The sequence below is a fragment of the Alligator mississippiensis genome, chromosome 3 (assembly GCF_030867095.1).
Source record: "Alligator mississippiensis isolate rAllMis1 chromosome 3, rAllMis1, whole genome shotgun sequence".
NCBI lineage: Eukaryota > Metazoa > Chordata > Crocodylia > Alligatoridae > Alligator > Alligator mississippiensis.
In genome coordinates this window covers 28398077-28417220 of record NC_081826.1, presented here as the reverse complement: position 1 = coordinate 28417220, position 19144 = coordinate 28398077, and the positions used below count along the sequence as shown (strand labels likewise).

The following is a 19144-nucleotide window of genomic DNA, read 5'->3' as shown; positions in this document are numbered from 1 at the left end:
AAGTTCACTGTGCAGAAAGATTTGCAATAGGTCTGTGGACAAGGGGGCAAACATCTCCTATTTTCCTTCCTACTTACATACCCATTCTCCACACATTTTTCATGCTACCTCTGTGTTATCCAGATAAGACAGTATCCTCATCCATACAAAGAATAAGAAAATAATCTTATTGCACTTGTGTGCCTAAATGGCACATACCCAGCTGTGTGACTGCTGTTTTTCACACTTACATAGTGCCAGGTTCTATTTCACCTGGCACACCTGCCTGCCAGATGTAAGGGGAAACATAACTGCAGTTATGTGGCTGTGTACGTGCCAATTAGACACAAAAAGTGACATAGGATTCTGCCCTTAGATTCTTCATCAAATCAGTTTTCAGCTATTCTGACTTATGACTTTTACTATTAAAACATGGGTTTTCTGTCCTGGTTGGTTCACAGAGCAACAACAAAAGAGGCTGTTGAAGAGGCATCGTCATATAGGAACTAAGTGTAAAATATGAAGTAAGGTTAAGTAGGAAGTCTTCCACATGATGGGTAGCTGGGATACCATTCGCTGGTCTCATGCAGCATTCCCCACTTAATGAGTGCTATTTCTTATCCAGATGTGAAGAGCCCTGGATCAGCCAAACAATCAAACTACTTGTATGATTCTGTCAGCTGTCTAGGTATCACTACCATCTCAGGATTTTAGATACTGTGGCAACAGGATCCATGCAAGTATCTACAGAAATACAATATAAACCAAACTGCAATTCTGTGCCCCCCCCCCCCCCCCCCTCAACGATCTCAGCCAATCCTTAGGGGGGAAAAAGTAGCATTCAGAATAGATTAACACATTTTTTAAATCTATTTTTCCTGGGTACTGTAAAATGGAAAGTAAAATGCATGATATTATCTAAACCTTCAAAGTATTTTATCTGTCAACATTTCAAAGCCACCGAATTGTACAAACCTATTACTATGGCAACATTTTGACTGTCTTGTGTACTGTTTGGATCAAATGTCAACTTTAAAGAATGTAATAAAAGAGAAAGGATTAACAAAAGGGACAGGATTAATGAGGAAGAAAAAGAGAAGTCTCTTTGAAACAACATAATGGTTGGCATTTGGGTCAGAGAAAAGATATTTTTGCCCTTTTGGTTTTAGTTGTGTTGATGGAACACCATGACATGCGGGGATGGTTTCTGATAGTAAGCTGGGGGAAAATCTTGCTGACTCCTCAGATTTATTAATTTTATTGCTAAAAGTCATATTTACAATCTCACATGTATGGTATGCCTTTCTACAGAGCTTGAAAAGAAAATTGCTGGCAAATTATTCTGAGATTCAAGAGGACACGTCACATACTGAAGCTGAGTAATGATTACACACTGTGTAATATCATGGCAAGCATGAGCCAAAAATATACTCCTAGGCATCCTGTTGCAAGTGTACAGCAACTATATTGAAATCAATAGGTTTTAAAGTGGTATAACTGAGAAACTTCTGATCTAATAGGTCTGCATAGGATTTAAGTTAATTTGTGTTCCAGGGTCCATTTTAATTCAATGAAAAGTTACAGTTCTGCAGAAACAGAAAAAGGGATATCTACTTTCCCCTTTCTTTTGTTCCTTCATGTGCTAGTTGCTTTCAGATACAAAGATAACAAGATAAACTAACCTCTGAGTAAAAACCACTGAAAGAGTGCTTGATGTTTAAACCTTAATTCACAATATTAACAAAAGACATGCACTGGAAATAATGCTAAGACTGAGAAAGACCTAACAGCTACCATTCCTGCTAGATCCACTTGCTAAACTGTGACAGGAATTGAAAGCCTGCCACTAGCAGCAACAGAACTGGCAATACCCCTTACAAATGTTTGCTATTTGAAAGGAAGAGACAGGCAGTGAGTGATGAGAGAGAAGAGAGAAACCACAGAACAACTGCATCTGTTTCTATAATCCAGGATTTTTTTAACAAAACAAAACCAAAAACCAAATTCTCAGAATCCTGCACATTCATAAATATTTATGAAAGGAAAATAGTGGCCCATAAATTGAAGCATTAGGGCTGATGCTAAGGGCCAAGTCTAAAGTTCATTGACGTCAGCAAGTCAGGCTCTGAAAAAAATAAAAGGGAGAATAGTCTGTCCTGTTATTAAGCAGACACCAAGAAGAGAAAGTCTTATCTATTCTATTCAGGAAAGGAGAAAGACTTGCTATACATTAAGGCGTGATGCCTGTGTCAATGGTGCCATAAAGTATGAAGAAAATAACCCAGCAGTACAGAGAAGAGATGTATTTCAGGAACCCAATTCTGAAATTATCTAAAGTTTAAGAATGGTAGCACTGGAAATTTCAGTAGAGAAAAAGAGCACATCAATGTACACATTTTATCTCAGAAAACCTTCCCAAATAGGACTTCAGTAAATATGGAGAAAGGAGAAGTAGAACTTCTACGTACAAGTTTTCATAGGTCTCAGATCAAAGAGGAATGTCTATTTGAGCCTGGGACTTTGTTAATTAATTCCTTGCTGTTTACAAAACTTTTTGAGTATTTATTAAACGGATATTAAAATAGGTAATATTTTTTTGTCTTAATGTTATGTCTTAAGTTTATCTCTGGTTTAAAATAAAGCATTATGTTCAGATTAAGATATTTTCTTACCATACATATTTATGTGTAATGTATACTCCTTGTACTTAAACACATCTCTTTTTGTCTTTAATTACTAGCATGAATAACAGCTTTCCAGAACCATCTCTCTCTACTACTGACTACTTTTAGTTTTGTAAAATGAAGAAATGCAGGCAATATTAACTGAAGAGAAAAGCTTTTTGATTAAATATAATCCCCCTGTCTGGCTCTTGGTTGGATGTTTTATGTCTGAGGCAGATGGATGCCTGTTCCCTTCTCTTTCTTCTTTCAGCAATTTCTGCCTTATTCAGGCTCTGTTGAGTAGAAATAAGTTACTCCTGATTTTCGCTGGTATATCTGAGATTTTAATCAGGCCCAGAGTGCCCTGTCTCAGTTAGATAAGAGGAAAAAAATATGATAAGGACACTCCCTCCTTCCTTTTTTTTTTGGTATTGACTTCAGACCTGTTATGAAGTTTATATGCAGGCATTCTGTTCAAATATTGTATTTCCAGCTTTCAGATTAAACACCTTTGGCATCAGCTTCTCAATTACATCATTCATTAAGGTCCTTTCAGATAAAAAAATCCCCAAATCCTACTACTACTTCTCTAGATTAAATAATCCCAATTTTTCACTCTTTCCTCATATGCTACATACACTATGATTTCTAGACCTCTAGTAATTTTTAATGCTACCTTCTGTACTCCTTCTATTTTTTCCACCATCTTTCTCGGATCCCCTAAAATGGGATGAAATGTTCTTCATGCAGCCTCGCTAGTGAAGAACCACTTCCTGTGATTTGCGTATAACCAGGGACAGAGGGTGGGAGGGATGCAGTTGTACCCTTCTTTGGCTGTATGGTGCATGTGCAGAGAGCTCTCTGGGCTCACCAGCTTCCAAAGTGTCTTCTACCAAAGCTACTTCTTTGCTGTGGCTCCAAAACCCAGAGGGTGAACCTTGCTACTGCTTGCACTGCCCCTTTTTGCCTGTCACAGAATTCACATATGCAACAATCATATGAATACATCCAAATGTGATACTAGCTTTCTTAGCAGCTGTATCCCACTGCTGAGCCATATGTAGCTTGGGAGGTCACTGTAAGCCCCAGTTTCTTTTCTGAAGCTATGCAGCTTAGCCAGTCTTTCTCCATTTTTGATTTGCGTATTGGATTCTTCCTTCCAAAATATAGCACTCTGCACTTGTCCTTTTTGAATTTCATCCTATTCATATCAAACCATTTTTCAACATAATCAAGATCATTTTGAATCCTAATTCTGTCCCTAAATAAAAGTATCAAATATGGGGCCTCTGAGTTGGATCTGGCTCTCACAGCCTTTTCATCTGGCCTGCCAGTCTACTACCACAGAATCCTGGGTCCTGGGGCCCCGTTGGACATGGCTGGCAACAGCATGGCAAATCTAAGCAGTGTTGATACAGCCTTGCTCACCCTATGGGTGCTTGCTCTACTACCACAGCCACTTTTGTTGCTATTGCTGCAACAAATAGCTGATTGGCCCTTGGTCATTTACTCCCCCACCACATGCAACCCCACAGCCTCTGCTTGCCCCTCTGCCACAGCCCTTGGTGCTGCTGAAGCTGCTGGCTCTGTGGATCCAGCCCTTGAGTAGCCCCAAGTCTGGATCTGGCTCAGGCTAAGTTTGATAACTCTTGTTCTACAGTCTGTTCTACACAGTTTAATGCTATCTACAAATTTAATAAGAGTATACAGCATTTCTTCCTCCACATTATTAATGACAGAGGGTACTAGGCTGAAACAGACCCCAGGGGAATGCCATTTGATACCTTCTCCCAGTCTGAAATTGAGCCCTTCAAGTATGATTTTCCAGCCATTTATGGATCCAATTTATAGATCTACTAACCACATTTAATTAGTTTTCTTAGGATAATATTGTTGAAAATAGTGCCAAAGGCTTTACTGAAGTCAAGGTACAGCACTTCCATTCCTCCCCTATGGCCCACTGATCTACCACTTTGTCAAAGAAGGAAATCGGGTTGCATCACATAACCGGTTCATGTTGGCTATTACTTAGCATCTCATTAACTTCTAGATACTTGTTGATTATATGTAGGGGTCTACCAAACTTGAGGAGGTGGCTGGCTGTTTCCGCGGGCAGATCCTAAGCCCAGCCACCGTTTTTATGGGCTAAGTGTGGTGGGGCTTGCCCACAACTCTGATTGCCTGAGGCGCATCAGTAGTCCTGCTCCTCCCAGCAGATTGCCAGATGGCTTGAAACCGTGCCTTAATTACTCTGATTAAGTCCAGGGAAGCCATTAATCCACATGTTATTAAGTACGGCTTAATGGATTTCCCAGGATTAATTAGGCTAATTAAGCTGCAGTTTCAGGCCATCTCCAAGAGGCAAAGCTGCCCTGCGGTCTCAGGCCTGCTATGGCAGGCAATGCGGAGAGGTTGCACCAGGGTCCACAGAGCCCTGGACCAGCTTGTTTCTGGCACCAGATGCATGCCTGCAATGAGCTGTTCTGGGGCTCTGTGGACCTCAGTGCAGCCTCCTGGCTGCCTACCACAGCAGGCCCAGGACCTGGATGCAGCTGCTTGTGCAGCATCCCCACTGCCTGCTGTGAGTAGCTATGCCCCTCCCTCCCTCTGCCCCCTCTGCCCCATCTCTCCCCCTCCTTCTGCCCCCCCTCTGCCCTTTCCCTTCCCCTGCCCCCACCCCTTCTCCTCCCCCCCTCCATCCTTCCCCGTCCCTCCTCTGCCTCCATCCCTGCCTCCCCAGGATGTCTCCCCCCCTCCCCTCCCACTCCAGGACTGCAGGGTCCTGTTCTCTGCTTCCCGATAAGGGTTTTTGTTTTATTTTATTTTTGTAGTGAGCCCACCAACATCACAGAGCCCACTGTTTTTCATGAAGCCCACCCAATTTTTCACCATTGTGATTTCATTAGGTCCCTAATTATATGTTCTATTATCTTTCTAGGGATTTAAGTTAGACTGACTGGCTCTTCTTTTTTCTTTCTTTTTTTTTTTAAAGATCTGAACTTTATTCACCTTTCTCCAGTCTTCTGAGACCTCAACTGACCTTCAAGAGTTCTCAAAGATAATAGTTAATGGCCCTGCTATTACTTTTACCAATGCCTTAATGCTCTAAGGTGAATCTTATTAAGCCCTGCTGATTTGAAAGTATGTAGCTTATCTAAGAAATCTTTTACATGCTCTTTTCCTACTGTAGGGTGAAAACCTACACCCCTATCTTCAGTGCTAACTGTGCCCACCTTCTGACAAATAGTCTTTCTTTATGAGGACTGAAGTAAGGAAAAATATTAACTATTTCAGCATTTTTTGCTTAGACCATTATCAACTTCTCCTCCCCATTCAGGAAGGATTTCCTACTCTTTCCTTCATCTTTATCTAATGTAGTAAAATGCTCTTTTTATGCCTTTTATGTTCCTTGACAGCTGCATATCAATTTGAGCCTTGGTTCTTACTGATTTTTCCCTACCTTATGGCCAAGTCTTCATTTTTAATAAAATCCATTTTTTTTTTTTTTTTTTTTAGAGTTCCAAGGCACTGGGGAGGTCATGACTTTGACAAGTAGATCTCTTGCTACATTAATATACTTCTTTCACACTGGGACAACATTCTCCTTTGATCTCCGTATTGTCTCTTTCAAAAACAACCACTTTTCTTTTCCCTTAGATTTTCCTAATAGTTCACAGTCCTATCAGTTTGATTTTCTGAAATCCAATGTTTTTACTCTTATGAACTTTTTTAACCCTTTCCTTAGCATTGTAAATACTATCATGCCATGCTAAGTGGACTTTCATTTTCAAATTCTCAATCAATTCTTCCTCATTAGTAAAAAGCAAATTGAAAGAAGCCTCCCATTAGTTGGTCTCTTTACCACTTGCACCAAGATAATTATCCCTGGCATACTGTAAAAACTTGCTAACTGTCTATGCTATATTACCTTCCCAGCAGATTTAATGGTTTAAACCATTCTCATAACCACCAAGTCCTGTAGTTTAGATATTTCAATTAGTGGTTAGGGGGAAAAAAATTGTCTACCTCCCCCTCTTCCTCCTGGCTTCATGGTACCTATTAGATACTTGCCATAACATTGCTCTTCCTGTACTCCCATTTTTAAGTTAACACATTTTAAAGTTAGAATGTTTACTACTAATTCCTTCTGAAGTTTTGGACGCATTTATATTTAATATACAAGGTAACACCTCCTCTCTTTTCCCTAGGTCCTTCTTTTCTGGACCAACTACAACTATTCATGACAATAATCTAGTTTTAAGCTCTCTCCCACCAAGTTTCTGTTTCCCAATTTTCTGTGATACTGGGACTTCCAATTCTTCCTGCGCTAAAGGCATCTTAAATGACTGTAATATTACTCCACAAATTTCTCCTCCTATAAGCTTTTCCCTGTTTCCTGCTACTTCTACACCATTATCCAGGTTGTACTACTTTTTTTGTGCAACTATGGGCTTTTGTCTCCCATTCTTCATTTAACTTATTTTAGAGCCCTCATCATGAGGTAAGTAAGCCTATACACAAAGGGACATGCATATGAAAGTAATTCTTTTTATGGCTGTCATTTTGTCAAATCTCTTCATATTACAGTTTGTTCTGAACTTATTTGTATTTGACATGCAAGACACTATTGTAATTTGTGGTGGTTCTTTATGAAAATGTTTATTTTTTATATTCAGATAAATATTTGTAAGCATTAGGTATAGCTAATCTGAATAAACTTTTCAATCTGCATGAATCTTAAATTCTGTGGTTCACACCTAGATAATTATTAGTTTCTAGTTGAATAAGAATGAAAAAGCATGTAAGTATGGTCTGACCTTTTTTGCAGCACATCCTTTTTCTAGCCTGAAGTCATAAAATAAGAGACAAGTTAGTGAGGCTGCTCTGTAGTATTGGCAGTCTGGGTTTGATAATTCAAGTTAACTGTAAAAATAACCTGACCCACAAAGATTAAAAATCACAGAAGATTACGGTTTGGTCCCATTAAGTGCAATGGCAAAATACCAATCATCTTCATTGCAAGCAGAACTGAATTCAGAATGGATCATACTTATAAAGTGTTAGATTCATCTCTCACTGAAAACAATTATGCATTACTTGGGAATTCACTTTTGTGCAAATGCATTCACACATGCACACACACACACAATTACAGCAAAAGGATATTGTTAAGACTGCAGAGTCAAGTAAAGTTGGGAAAGGCCAGAATTAAGGTTGTCTGTGAAACCTCAATTTCACCCCTTCTGTGCAATTTCACCATCGCATACTATTTCTTCCACAAGACTTAACAAGCAGCTATTCAGTATTTTGTTTTCTTCCTTGTTGTTCAACATGTGACCCCAAGCCTTATTTACAATCCAAACCCTCCTCTGAATATAGTTGCTAATATCCTACTGCTTTTCTTTGGACCTCATCACTATTGTGTCTAAGGGCTATGTCATATGAGACACTTAGTACATGTTAAATGACTTTAATACATGAGCATCTGCATGTTTAAGATAAGTGTGCTAAAATCATAACATACTTATCTCTTTCATGGCATGGATATCTACAGATCATACTAACAGACATTCAGGTAATGTAGGCCTGCTATATGGACGTAATATAAGGAAGTTTCAGTCCTCTGGCATCCCAGGAAACAATGCTCCTAGCTCCCTCACTCCCACTCCAGGAGACAGTTTGTTCAGTCTCCTGAATTATACTGTCCTGGGGTGGGATGGGGGGTGGGGCGGAGAGGTTTTGGGGGGAAGGGGTCCTGGACTCAAGCTAACACCCCAACCTACCTTGGAAAGTATGATCATGGCTCACATGGCATCACCCCAAGTACCTGTTGAAAGCCTCAAAGCTTGCTGAGGCCTCTGCTTGAGTGCTCCTACTTGAATAGCAATCACTTAGCTTTGTTAACCAAACTGATCCAAACCAGAGAACATCCTCTCCACATGCCTGCAGGAGGGCCATAAACTAGACTTATGATAAGGTGCTAGATCTCATTGCAATCTGGGGCAAGGAGGAAACCAATGTGGGAAGGGCAGCCAAAAGAACCAGACAGTCATTTGGGTTGCAGGTTCATTGTAACCCAAATGGTGACTTGGGGGCACCAGTGGTACTGGAAGTAAATCCACATTAAAATCAAGTGCATGAGGTAGCAGTATATTCAGGGCAGGGATTCCAACAAGATCTCAGGTGCCACAAGAATCATGGTCCCCTTCCACAAGGAGATGTCAAGGATCCTTGTGGCAGACTATGCCTTTGTTCCCCACCACACTAAGTAATGCACACCTGCAGGCCCAGTATGGCAAGATGATGATGATGATGATGATGAAAACAGCAGTGGAATCCTGTTCCCCACCCACATCCTGATCCTCACCCTGACCAATCAGAGACCTAGGATGCACAAGACTGGGGGCAGCTTGAATGAGACCCTGGACAACTCATTACTAGCTGCAATAAGTTTCAGCAAAAATGGGGGAAAGGGTGACTGGTGGGGTAATTTGGGGCCCCAGGTGTAGCTCCAGGGTTGGAGATGACTCAGGGCTCACTGGGGGTGGTTTATGGGTCAGGGGTGACTCACAGCTCACTCTGAATATGGCACATGGCTTAGGTATGGGGATAGTCCAATTAAGTCTTGATGGGCTAGTTAAGATGCTAAATGGCTGTGTTAGTTAAAGGTTATTAATTAACTGAACACTTTGCTCTATGTGGTTGAAGTGATATCACAATGTAATTCTATGGCAGAGACAGGGATACAATCTAATTCAGGGCAGCTTTATCCCTCCGCCCACCAACAGTAGCTTGCCCCCCCTACCCTGCTATGTGGTATCATCATGACAACCTTATAGGTCATCACCAGGGATGGAATCTCTGGATCCACTGCAAAGACCCCTGCCACTTGCACAAACAAACTGTTAAGTAACTGTAGGTCACTATCCTTTACATGGACCAACAATGGACAGGGATGAGACACACATTTTGCCAGAGAAATGGTGAGATGTAGGATTCTTAGGCTCTATTCCAGGCTCTTGAGTAGAATTCATTCTAACTATCATAGGTTCTCCTGCTTGTTTCCCTTAACCTTAATCACTTCTGTTCTCTCCCTTCAAAACCTTCCCATCCCACTTCTAACTTTATCCCAATGCTGGCTCCTTGGTGCTAAACTAGTTCTTACTCCTCATGATTCTCATCCTTCTTAGTAGCTATCTCCTTGCCAACTCACTCCTAATCTATCCCTCATGCCAATTCCTCTGCCAAACTTCAAGTGTTGGCTCTAGAGGATAGGAGCACTTGAGCACTTCAAACAAAGACATTTTAAAGGTTGTTTTTAATTAGGGCATAGTAATGCATCTTTTCTAGTTTTGTTTTTAGAAATGGTTAAACAGTTTTGGTTGTCTTTCCTCCTTTCCCCACTTTCCTCTCATGGGAAAAAAAGTCTGATGAAGACAGGTACTGTGAAAAAATTCAGTCAATATAGTTAGTTTGGCAATGTTATAAATCACTGAAAATAGGATTATGTATAGTAAAGTGTTAGGGATTACTTTAATAACAAACAGTATTGATAGCAATTCCTGTAACTAGATACCTACCAAATGGGAGATTGCATGCTTTTTACAGAAATCATGAATTTGGGTGGGGTCCGCAAAAAATGGTGGGCCCCACAAAAAATGGCAGACTCACTGCAAAGAAACAAAAAACCAAAAAAAACCCATAACAACAACAACAACAAAACAAGTTACCGGCAAGCAGAGAAAAGGAAGGGAAGCCTGCAGTCTTGAAGCACAGGGGACAGGGAGGACGGGGGAAGCGTGTATGAGCCAGGCTGGGGCTCCATGGATCCCAGTACAGACTCTGGGCTGCCTTCCACAGTTGGTCTGGGACCATAGGTGCAAAGTACAAGGGGGACGGAGGGCCCTCGTTCCACTTGGGAAAAGGCTAGGGTGACCACTCATCCCTAATTAAAGACTGACAAAAACCCAGGTTGCTGTGGACCCCTGAAAGGGGCTGCTTGGAGCAGGACATAGGGGAGCCACGTGCATGTGTGGGAGCACACACATGCATGTGGCCAGGAATCCAGCCCCAGGCAGCAGTGTAGAGCAGCTCCCCCAGCTGCGTGCTGGTAAGTTGGGTGGGGCAGGGTGGGGGGGACAGATCGAGGCCTCCATGGTGAGGGAGGGAGAGGAGAGGGACTGGGCCTGAAGATGTTTTCCAGCCAGGGTGGTGCATAGGGCCCATGAGGGCAGTGGGACAGAACCATAGGCATCTTGTCTGGGGGGTGAGGCAAGGCAGCTCCCTGCCATTATTCACACTTCCACGAAGGGGAGAATGGGGGAACACATGCCCCCCAGATTTGTGCCCAGGGCAGGGGCAAATGTGGGCTGCCTGTGGCAGGCCTGGGACTTCCCACCCTGCTGCCCTCCCCCTGGGAGCCCCACATTGCTAAAAGTGAGGCGCTCTCTGCCTGCCCGGCAGCAATACGGGCTGGAGAGGCAGCATGGGGTTGTGTCCCTTGCTGCTGCTGGGTAGGCAGGGGGTGCCTTGCAATGGTGGCACAGGGCTCCCAGGGGGAAGGCAACTCCGAGTATGCAGTGGGCAGCCTGCATCTGCCCCCACTGCCTGCATGGGTTCTGATTATCTCTGCTCTGGCTGTGCCACTGGGGGTGAGGAACAGCATCAACTTAGGCAACCCGCTACCCAAAAATAAAAGTTGGCACCTATGCCTGGGACCCTGCTGCAGCTTTTTGTGCAGCCCACCCACTTGAGGGTGGCCTGACACCACAGCTTAATTACCCTGATTACATGAATTAACAGCCAGGGAAGCTGTTAATCCATGCTTAATAATGTATGGATTAATGCATTCCCTGGGCTTAATCAGGGTATGCCATGATTTCAGGCCATCTGGCAATTTGCAGGGAGGGGTGGGACTGCCAGGGCATTTGGGGAGGTCCACCATGCTCAGCCCATGAAAATGGTGGCCAGCCTCAGTATCTGCCTGCAAAATTGGCTGGCAGCCTTCTTGAGTTTGACAGACCACTACCTACGACACACAAGACAAAGGAATGCCAACAACTATTTAATAACCCTCTCCAATTTGTTTCTGTTATGTTTCTTTCTGAGATGTGTATTCTTTTCTTTCACTTGATGAAGATCATTGTAACATTACCCCATTTTCGTTACTGTTTTCCTAATCTCTTTTTTTCATATGTATTGCACAATGTATAAAAGAGTCAAATTCTGTTCTAAGACAAAATGATTTTGTGCTTTTGCATCCACTGAAGCTGTGGAGTTATGCAAGAACAGTTGATAGAAAGACAGGCCTCTTGTGTAGCTGGATAAATAACTGGTCCTGGAGAAGGGGAGAGGTAAAACTAGGCATTCAGGCCATAGAAAAGCTTGTGGGAAAAACAACCGTGTAGGAGGTTGAATAAAGATTGGGGATGTGGACAGGGAGCTGAAGAGGTCCATATCCAAGGGAGCAGAGTTGTACAAGGGATCTGGGATAGCAGGAGAGCTGAGTACTGAGGCAGCAACATGCTCTTAATTTCTTGTACTACTATTATGATACCTCAGCACTAAGAATGGCAACACAGAAAGGCAAAGCAGAATGTTTCTCTCCTCAGATGACTCTCCAGCAGTTCTTCAGAAAACCTTTTCTTTAGGGAGGCAAGTGAGTACATGAATGGGATTAGCATGCAATGCTCCCCATGCCTCTGTGCAGTATAGTGCCCCGGACTCAAACTATGAGAACAGTATGCTTAAGGCCATAGGCAATGCATAAGATGGGGCATCGGGGGGGCACATGCCCCCCCCCCCCCCGAGATTGGCCCTCGCTGGTTGGGGAGTGGGGGGTGATGGCCATTGCCCCCCCCCGAGAATTAGGGGTGCTGAGAGAAGTGCCAGCAGTAGTGATCGGCCACTGGGGAAACGCCCCCACCCCGGGTCAGCGATCGGCTGCTGGTGCCCCCCCTAAGCCAGTGGAGCAGAGACCTCTGAGATGAGGGAAAAAAGGAGAATATCCAACTATTACATGGGGAGTCACATGGCAGTAAATAGCAAAGGACAGAACAAATATGTTTCTCCACCTAGCCCCTTTCAGTCACACACATCAAACTCACCTCCTCCTTTTCCTAAAGCTGCTAAACCCCAAGTTTTACATGTGTGTCTATACATAGGTGCATACCTACCTGAGAGAACAAGAGGAATGGAAAAATGAGGGTTAACAGAACTGTTAATGTTTAGATTTAAAATAGAATCACTGTTCTTATACAGAACCTGAGGAAAACATAGATGGAAGGGTGCAATTGCTGGTGGGAAAAAAAAGCTGGATCTAAATCTGCATTTCTTTTCAGAAAAAAAAAAAATATTCCCATTAAGTAGTAAAAAAAATGGCAAGTCACATTATTTCCTCTGTTTGGCAACAGAACACAGAGTAAAAAAAAGGAAACCGCTTAAATTACTATCACAGAGTTTGCTTGTTAAATCCGGTAGATGAAGCAGGACTGTCAGGATAGAGGTGGTGCTGTTTCCCTGGTGCTGCTTTGTGTCATCCTACACAATGGCAGGCCAAGCAAACAGGTGCCTTTTAAAGCAGTTATGCTCACTGAGACTTTCTTCCAAAGAGTAGAAATGGATGCAGTCCGTAATAATCTCACCTCACCTTCTTTCATGACAAACCACTAGTACTGAGATCTGTTGCTCTTTCTCATCTGCTTGCCCTTCAAGCAATGCCAATACAGCCAAAATAAATAGATATTTTAAAAAAAGAATCAGTGCTATCTCTTGCAGCCATAACAAAAATATACTGTATTACACATACTACAATTCGGGGCTTACTCTGCTCTTTTTGAAGTCAAGTGTCACTATTTTCAATGACAGTAAGATCTAGAGCTGGTTAAAGAGAACTAAGATTATATAAAACATACACTATTTCATTTCAAAATATAAAGATAAAAAACATCACTAAATATAAAAAATATGCAACCTGGCATATAAAAAATGGAAATTAACTTACTTGAGAACTGAATGGCAAACCCAGATTTGCTGATGTAAAAGTCTGTATCAAATTGGATGGTCACTATGTTGAGTGTGCTGTGAATGCCTTCTGGAATTAGAGAACCACTAATTTCCTTAAGTAGCATTTCATTCTCAGGTGGACCATCCCAAACGCGGAGGATATCATGTGACGCTTCAGTATCAAAAGCCAGAAACTGGAGGCTGTAGAAACAAGATGATTTTTCCGTCAATTTTATTTTTCTAAATAACATATCTTTAAATAGAAAACTAAAGCCACAAGGTCTTTTTCACAATACTTTTGTTTCTATGAATTTGAAAGTAAATATGTACAACTATATTACATATAGAAAATATTTTGATAGTAGTTTGAATTTTTTGTACCTCACAATATTTGAATTTACATTTAGAGTAATTATATATTACTCTAGCCATTCCAATAATCTACAAAAGTCCCCAAAATCTGTTTAAAGAAAACATATCTTTTTGTTTCCTTACTCATATTAAAATAACATTACTTTAAATGTCAAAACATCATCAGCACAAATTGAAACATACCCATTTAATTCTTTGGATCATTTGTTTTTGGTGCTTTAAGTAAAGGATATGATGATATCTATCATTATTAGTTGCCTGATTTTAAATTAATTATTGAACTACAATCTTTTATTTTTAATGTTGTCTTTTTAAATGGTTTTTTTGGTGGCTGTGGTATCAAATGTCTCCAGTATTATTCAGTGTGTATCTGTAGGCTTCTGCATGCCCTTGATGATGCATGTCCATGATGCACGTCATCATGACGTTTCATGAAATATGCAACAATTTTAGTGCCCAGTTGCAAGGGCAGTGACACTGAAAACAGAGATATATTTAAACCAAAATCACAACATAAATGTTCAGTATTGGAAATGCACACCTCCATCTACATTTTGAAGCTTGAGTTCTTGTTGATCAATAATATGAGTTCAAGTTACCATACCTGACAATATTTCCCGGGTCTACTTCAATCATCCACATGCAACGCAGATTGTTGTCATAAGGAAATGGATAACCAGGAGATAAGATTCTTCCTGATGATTCTCCTTTAAACCGGCCTCCACATTCAGCTAATGAAAACACATAACATTTTACTGTCAGTATATCATTACATTACACATGATTCTTCAAAACTTTGTTTGGATCTTTGTTTATATACAACTTAACTATAAATCAAAATGTTATGCTTGAATATGTCTTGTATTTATTAAGTAACAATCTAAATATGGATATAACAGAGGCTTTAAAAGGCATGTTACTATGTATTTCTATTAAGATGTTTATGCATTTTGATGTAATTCCTATGCTTTCCCAATCATTCTGAAGGCAACAGAATCACCATGGAACATGGCGTACGATTGATTTTTAGCAAATAAAACTACTAATGAAGCCAACAAGTGGGTTTCCCTCAAAACCAAAACTGTGATATGACCTTTATGCAGTAGGAATAAAATAACAAATGAAGAGGGATGTAAAGAGAAAGACAGAAAATGAAAAGTAGCAGAGAAGGAAATAAAACAAATAAAGCCAAAATGTGCATTGAGACCAATAAGCAGTTGATCTTGAGAAGCAAAGTTGTAAAACTTCTCACCAGATATGTATAATCATAGTCAAGCTATAATATTTCTTACAGGATAACAGATGGTAAGTGACTCCCTGTTAGCTGGCCTCAGCCAGTCATTAGGCAAACTTGAATAATTCATGGTCTTGCTACCCAACCTCTGAGAAACCTAATTTTTATGAAGACCCCGCAGGCCTTTTAAACCTCCTTACTTTGCTTTACTTCCTTTTTAAATCACTCTAATGCTTTCTCTCTTGTCCACTCCTCAGCCAAAATAATGCTTTGATTAGATCTCTTGGTGTAGTTAAAATGCATTTCTATTTTGATTTAACATCACCTAAAATATTTAGTCGAGGGATTTATTACCTCATGATCTACAAGCTCTGTGACAAAATTTAATTGAAATGGTACTCTTGATAGATTTTCTGATATGGTAAAAGCAAATTTTCAGAGACAGGTGGCTCCTTCATATCTTTTTAGGCACTTTCCCAACCTGTTAATTTCTACAAAGTCTTTTAAAAAATATTCCTTAGTGACTGTTCAATTCAAAGGATGGGATAGACTGTTATGCTTGTGGTAAAGTGAGGACATAAACAAAGTACACTATTAGCAGATTATTCATTAGCAGACGAAAGAAAGTAAAAAGTACATTAAAGTTTTGCTCCACAAGATGTTCAAAAGTCCATTCCAAATTTGAAGACGATTAATAATAATAATTGATTTTTTTTCATACCAGTGAAATATGATTCATTTCAATGTTGAATACGTATTTAGGCTGTTTCTCTTTATCAGAGCTATATGAATGAGGAAAACACATCATATCCATTTTGCTGTTCTGTTAATGTCAGTTTCTTGCTTTTCTGTGAAAGTGCTTTGAACATTCAAATGCTGATTTTGATTTCAGACTATAAAGGCAAGTTGAAATATCTGTTGACTAGATCTGGTAAGAAATTTTCAGATGAAACAAAGATTTTTTTCCAGAAAATGCTAATTGACTGCACCATTTGGGGTTTTTTGTTTTTTTTTTGGTATAATATACCAAATTTAGCAATATTTTCCAGAATCCTATCTAAAGTTCCTATAAAAGCTTGAGAGAGTCCAGAGGAAAGCCACCCGCATGATCAAAGGCCAAGAGAACAGGCCTTACAAGGAGAGGCTGAGGGACATGGGAGTCTTCAGCTTGGAGAAGAGAAGGACCAGTGGGGACTTGGTGGCAGCCTATATGTATATAAGGGGGGGGTGGCAGCAAGATCTGGGAGAACAGTTATTCACCAGGGCTCCCCAAGGGATAACAAGGTCTAATGGCCATGAATTTCTGGAAGGCTGATTTAGAACGGACTTAAGGAAAAACTTCTTTATGGTCCAAGTGTCTAGGGTGTGGAACAGACTCCCCCCAGAGGTGGTGCAATCACCTACTCTGGACTCCTTCAAATAGTGTTTGGATGCTTATTTTGCAGGGGTCATTTGACCCCAGCAGACTTCCTGCCTATAACAGGGCTGGACTCAATGATCTCGCGAGGTCCCTTCCAGTCCCTAATGTCTATGAAATCTATGAAAACAATTCATGGTTTCCTAATACAATTCATGGTTTCCTAATGGCCTGCTCTAGGCAAGGATGTGGTGGTTCCTAGGATACCTTCAGTGTGAGTAGTATGCCTGGAGGAATGGTGCCAGAACCAGGAACTCCAGAAAAGTGGAGTGTATGTACTTTCAAAATAGTTCCAAATAATTTTCAATTTGTAGAAAATTAAAGGTTTGGTCTAATTTGGGTTGAAAATAATTTTGAAAAAAAATGATGAAAATATTCACAAACAGGAAAACCTACTTTTAACCCTTCTCTATCTCTGACATATCTGAAGACTTATTTATCACTGTTAATTTTTGCTTGTAATTGCAAAATAAACTTGATTTAATTTTGATTACAAATGAGCCAACAGCCACTACATTCTAGACAGTTTCAAGGCCTACTCTAAATTGTTGTTTGACTCCAGGATTTCACTGCAGTGTAGAGATACCGCAACTACAAAACCCTGATTCAGATCACAAACAGTGAACTCCACTGCTGCTATTTACAATTCCCAGATCTCCTGGCAACCCATGACACACATTGCCTGTGCTGCTGCTTCCTGCTGATAGATCAGGAGATGGGAGGAGGAGGTGCTCTCTCTACAGTCCTTCTGTCACCTGTTCCCTTAGGCAGTACGCAGGACATGTGCCCAACCTACTCACCCCATTTGTGCTACTGGTCTCTACTTTTGCACACAGCAACTTCATCACTGCTGCTTCACACAGCAGAACAAAATGTTCTGACTGATCTTCCTTTTTGACATAGCTTAGCTGCTGCACTGCCTGGCTGGGTTTCATTATCTCTTAAACCAATTTCCTCAGTTTGTACTAATATTAAGAGAACATTAATCTCTGGAAATATGCTTGGCAACATTGCAGATATGAAGCTATGTGAAAAACATTTTATAGGGTTTATAACATATTATTTAACAGTATCTTACAGATACAGAGTTTGATCTTTATTTAATTACTATGAACAAACTACACAAAGAGACATAAAATTCTAGAGTATGGCTTTATTTGCCATCAAAATCTATTTTTCCTTTCCTCTTCTGAAGCTTGTCTACATACAAAGCATACAGTGATTTTGCTATAATTCTCCAAAAAATCTATTTAGCAAGTGTGGGAAAGATGTGTGTGCATGTCACATTGTGTAAGGTGACAATCTGAAACTCAGGAGATTCAGGTTTAGTTCACTACTCTGTCATTGATATGATTTGTGACTTTGAGAAGTTGCTTAAGGGCAAAATGTTATTTCACTTTATATGCCCAAATGGTAGTTAACCATGGCTACTGAGCTTGAGCTATAGACTGAATACTGGCTGGGATGACACATGGTTGCATATGCACCTCCCATAGGTGGGCATGAGTCATGATACTGTATCTGGTAAAAAAAAAACAAAAAAAACAAACAAAACCATGACTAAAAGGTGTTAGAGACCAGAGCAGGAGGGAGGACGCTTCCATGTTTTAGTCCAGTGGCCTAGCTGTTAGCGTACTCATGAAGAAAGCCAGAGATCAAGGTTCTAGAGACCCCTCACCCAGTGGAGCTCCCTAACTTGCCATGTTGGTCTAACCACCAAAATTCCTTTTAAGTTGCCCCTCTGGGCAACAAAGGAAACATGTGGATCCAGGTAGAAGAGAGCAAGCTCGAGGGTATGTGGCTCAGTGGGATGGATACTGCTATGGAAGGCAGCAGGTCCTCACTTCTTGCCTGAACTCTTGTTCTCAGTGGGTCAGTAATTTCCTCTCTGCTATCCATCCACTTCATCTAATAAATATTAATGCAAGGTCCAGTTACTCAGTTTCTAAAGACAGGCAGTAAGGAGGAAGGGCTCTTTCTCCTCCTCCTCCTAGATTTTTCCAGGCTGGATTTTTGAGACTTACACTCAGTCACATGCCCAGCCTACTGTACAAACTCAGTAGCTTATGTATACTATCTACAAATGGGGCAGAATCACAGACTGTGCATGCCAAAAATGATGATTTAAGTCATTTCCAACTCAGGACAGCAAATACCACAAGCTCATAACTGTCCTGTAGCCTAAATGTAGCAAGTTCATAGGATCATATGAAAATAGAACTGGAAGGGACCTCACAAGGTCATCTAGTCCAGGCCCTTTTCAAGGCTTGAACATCCCTGACTAAACCATCCCAGCCAGGGGCAGATCCAGGGAGGGTGCACTGGTACACATGCATCTTGCTTTGATTTCTGCTCCACCCAAATATTAAAACCAATTGCCTGGTAGTGGTAGCATAATTTCAAGTCAGGCAGTGCTGAGGAATCACCTGACTTAATGGCTCATTGTCATCTACCTGATCTCTTCTAAATCCTTCA

General features: G+C 40.9%; 1 protein-coding gene across 1 annotated transcript in view; it reads right to left on the bottom strand.

Annotated features, from left to right (window-relative positions):
- Positions 1 to 19144, bottom strand: part of CSMD3 (CUB and Sushi multiple domains 3) — a 1325501-nt gene that overhangs the window by 367189 nt on the left and 939168 nt on the right. Inside the window, exons 26-27 of the mRNA XM_014603846.3 lie at positions 14623 to 14749; positions 13645 to 13847 (exon numbers count right to left, since the gene is read on the bottom strand). Of these exons, the coding sequence (XP_014459332.1) occupies positions 13645 to 13847; positions 14623 to 14749 (330 nt within the window). The remainder of the gene's footprint in view (positions 1 to 13644; positions 13848 to 14622; positions 14750 to 19144) is intronic.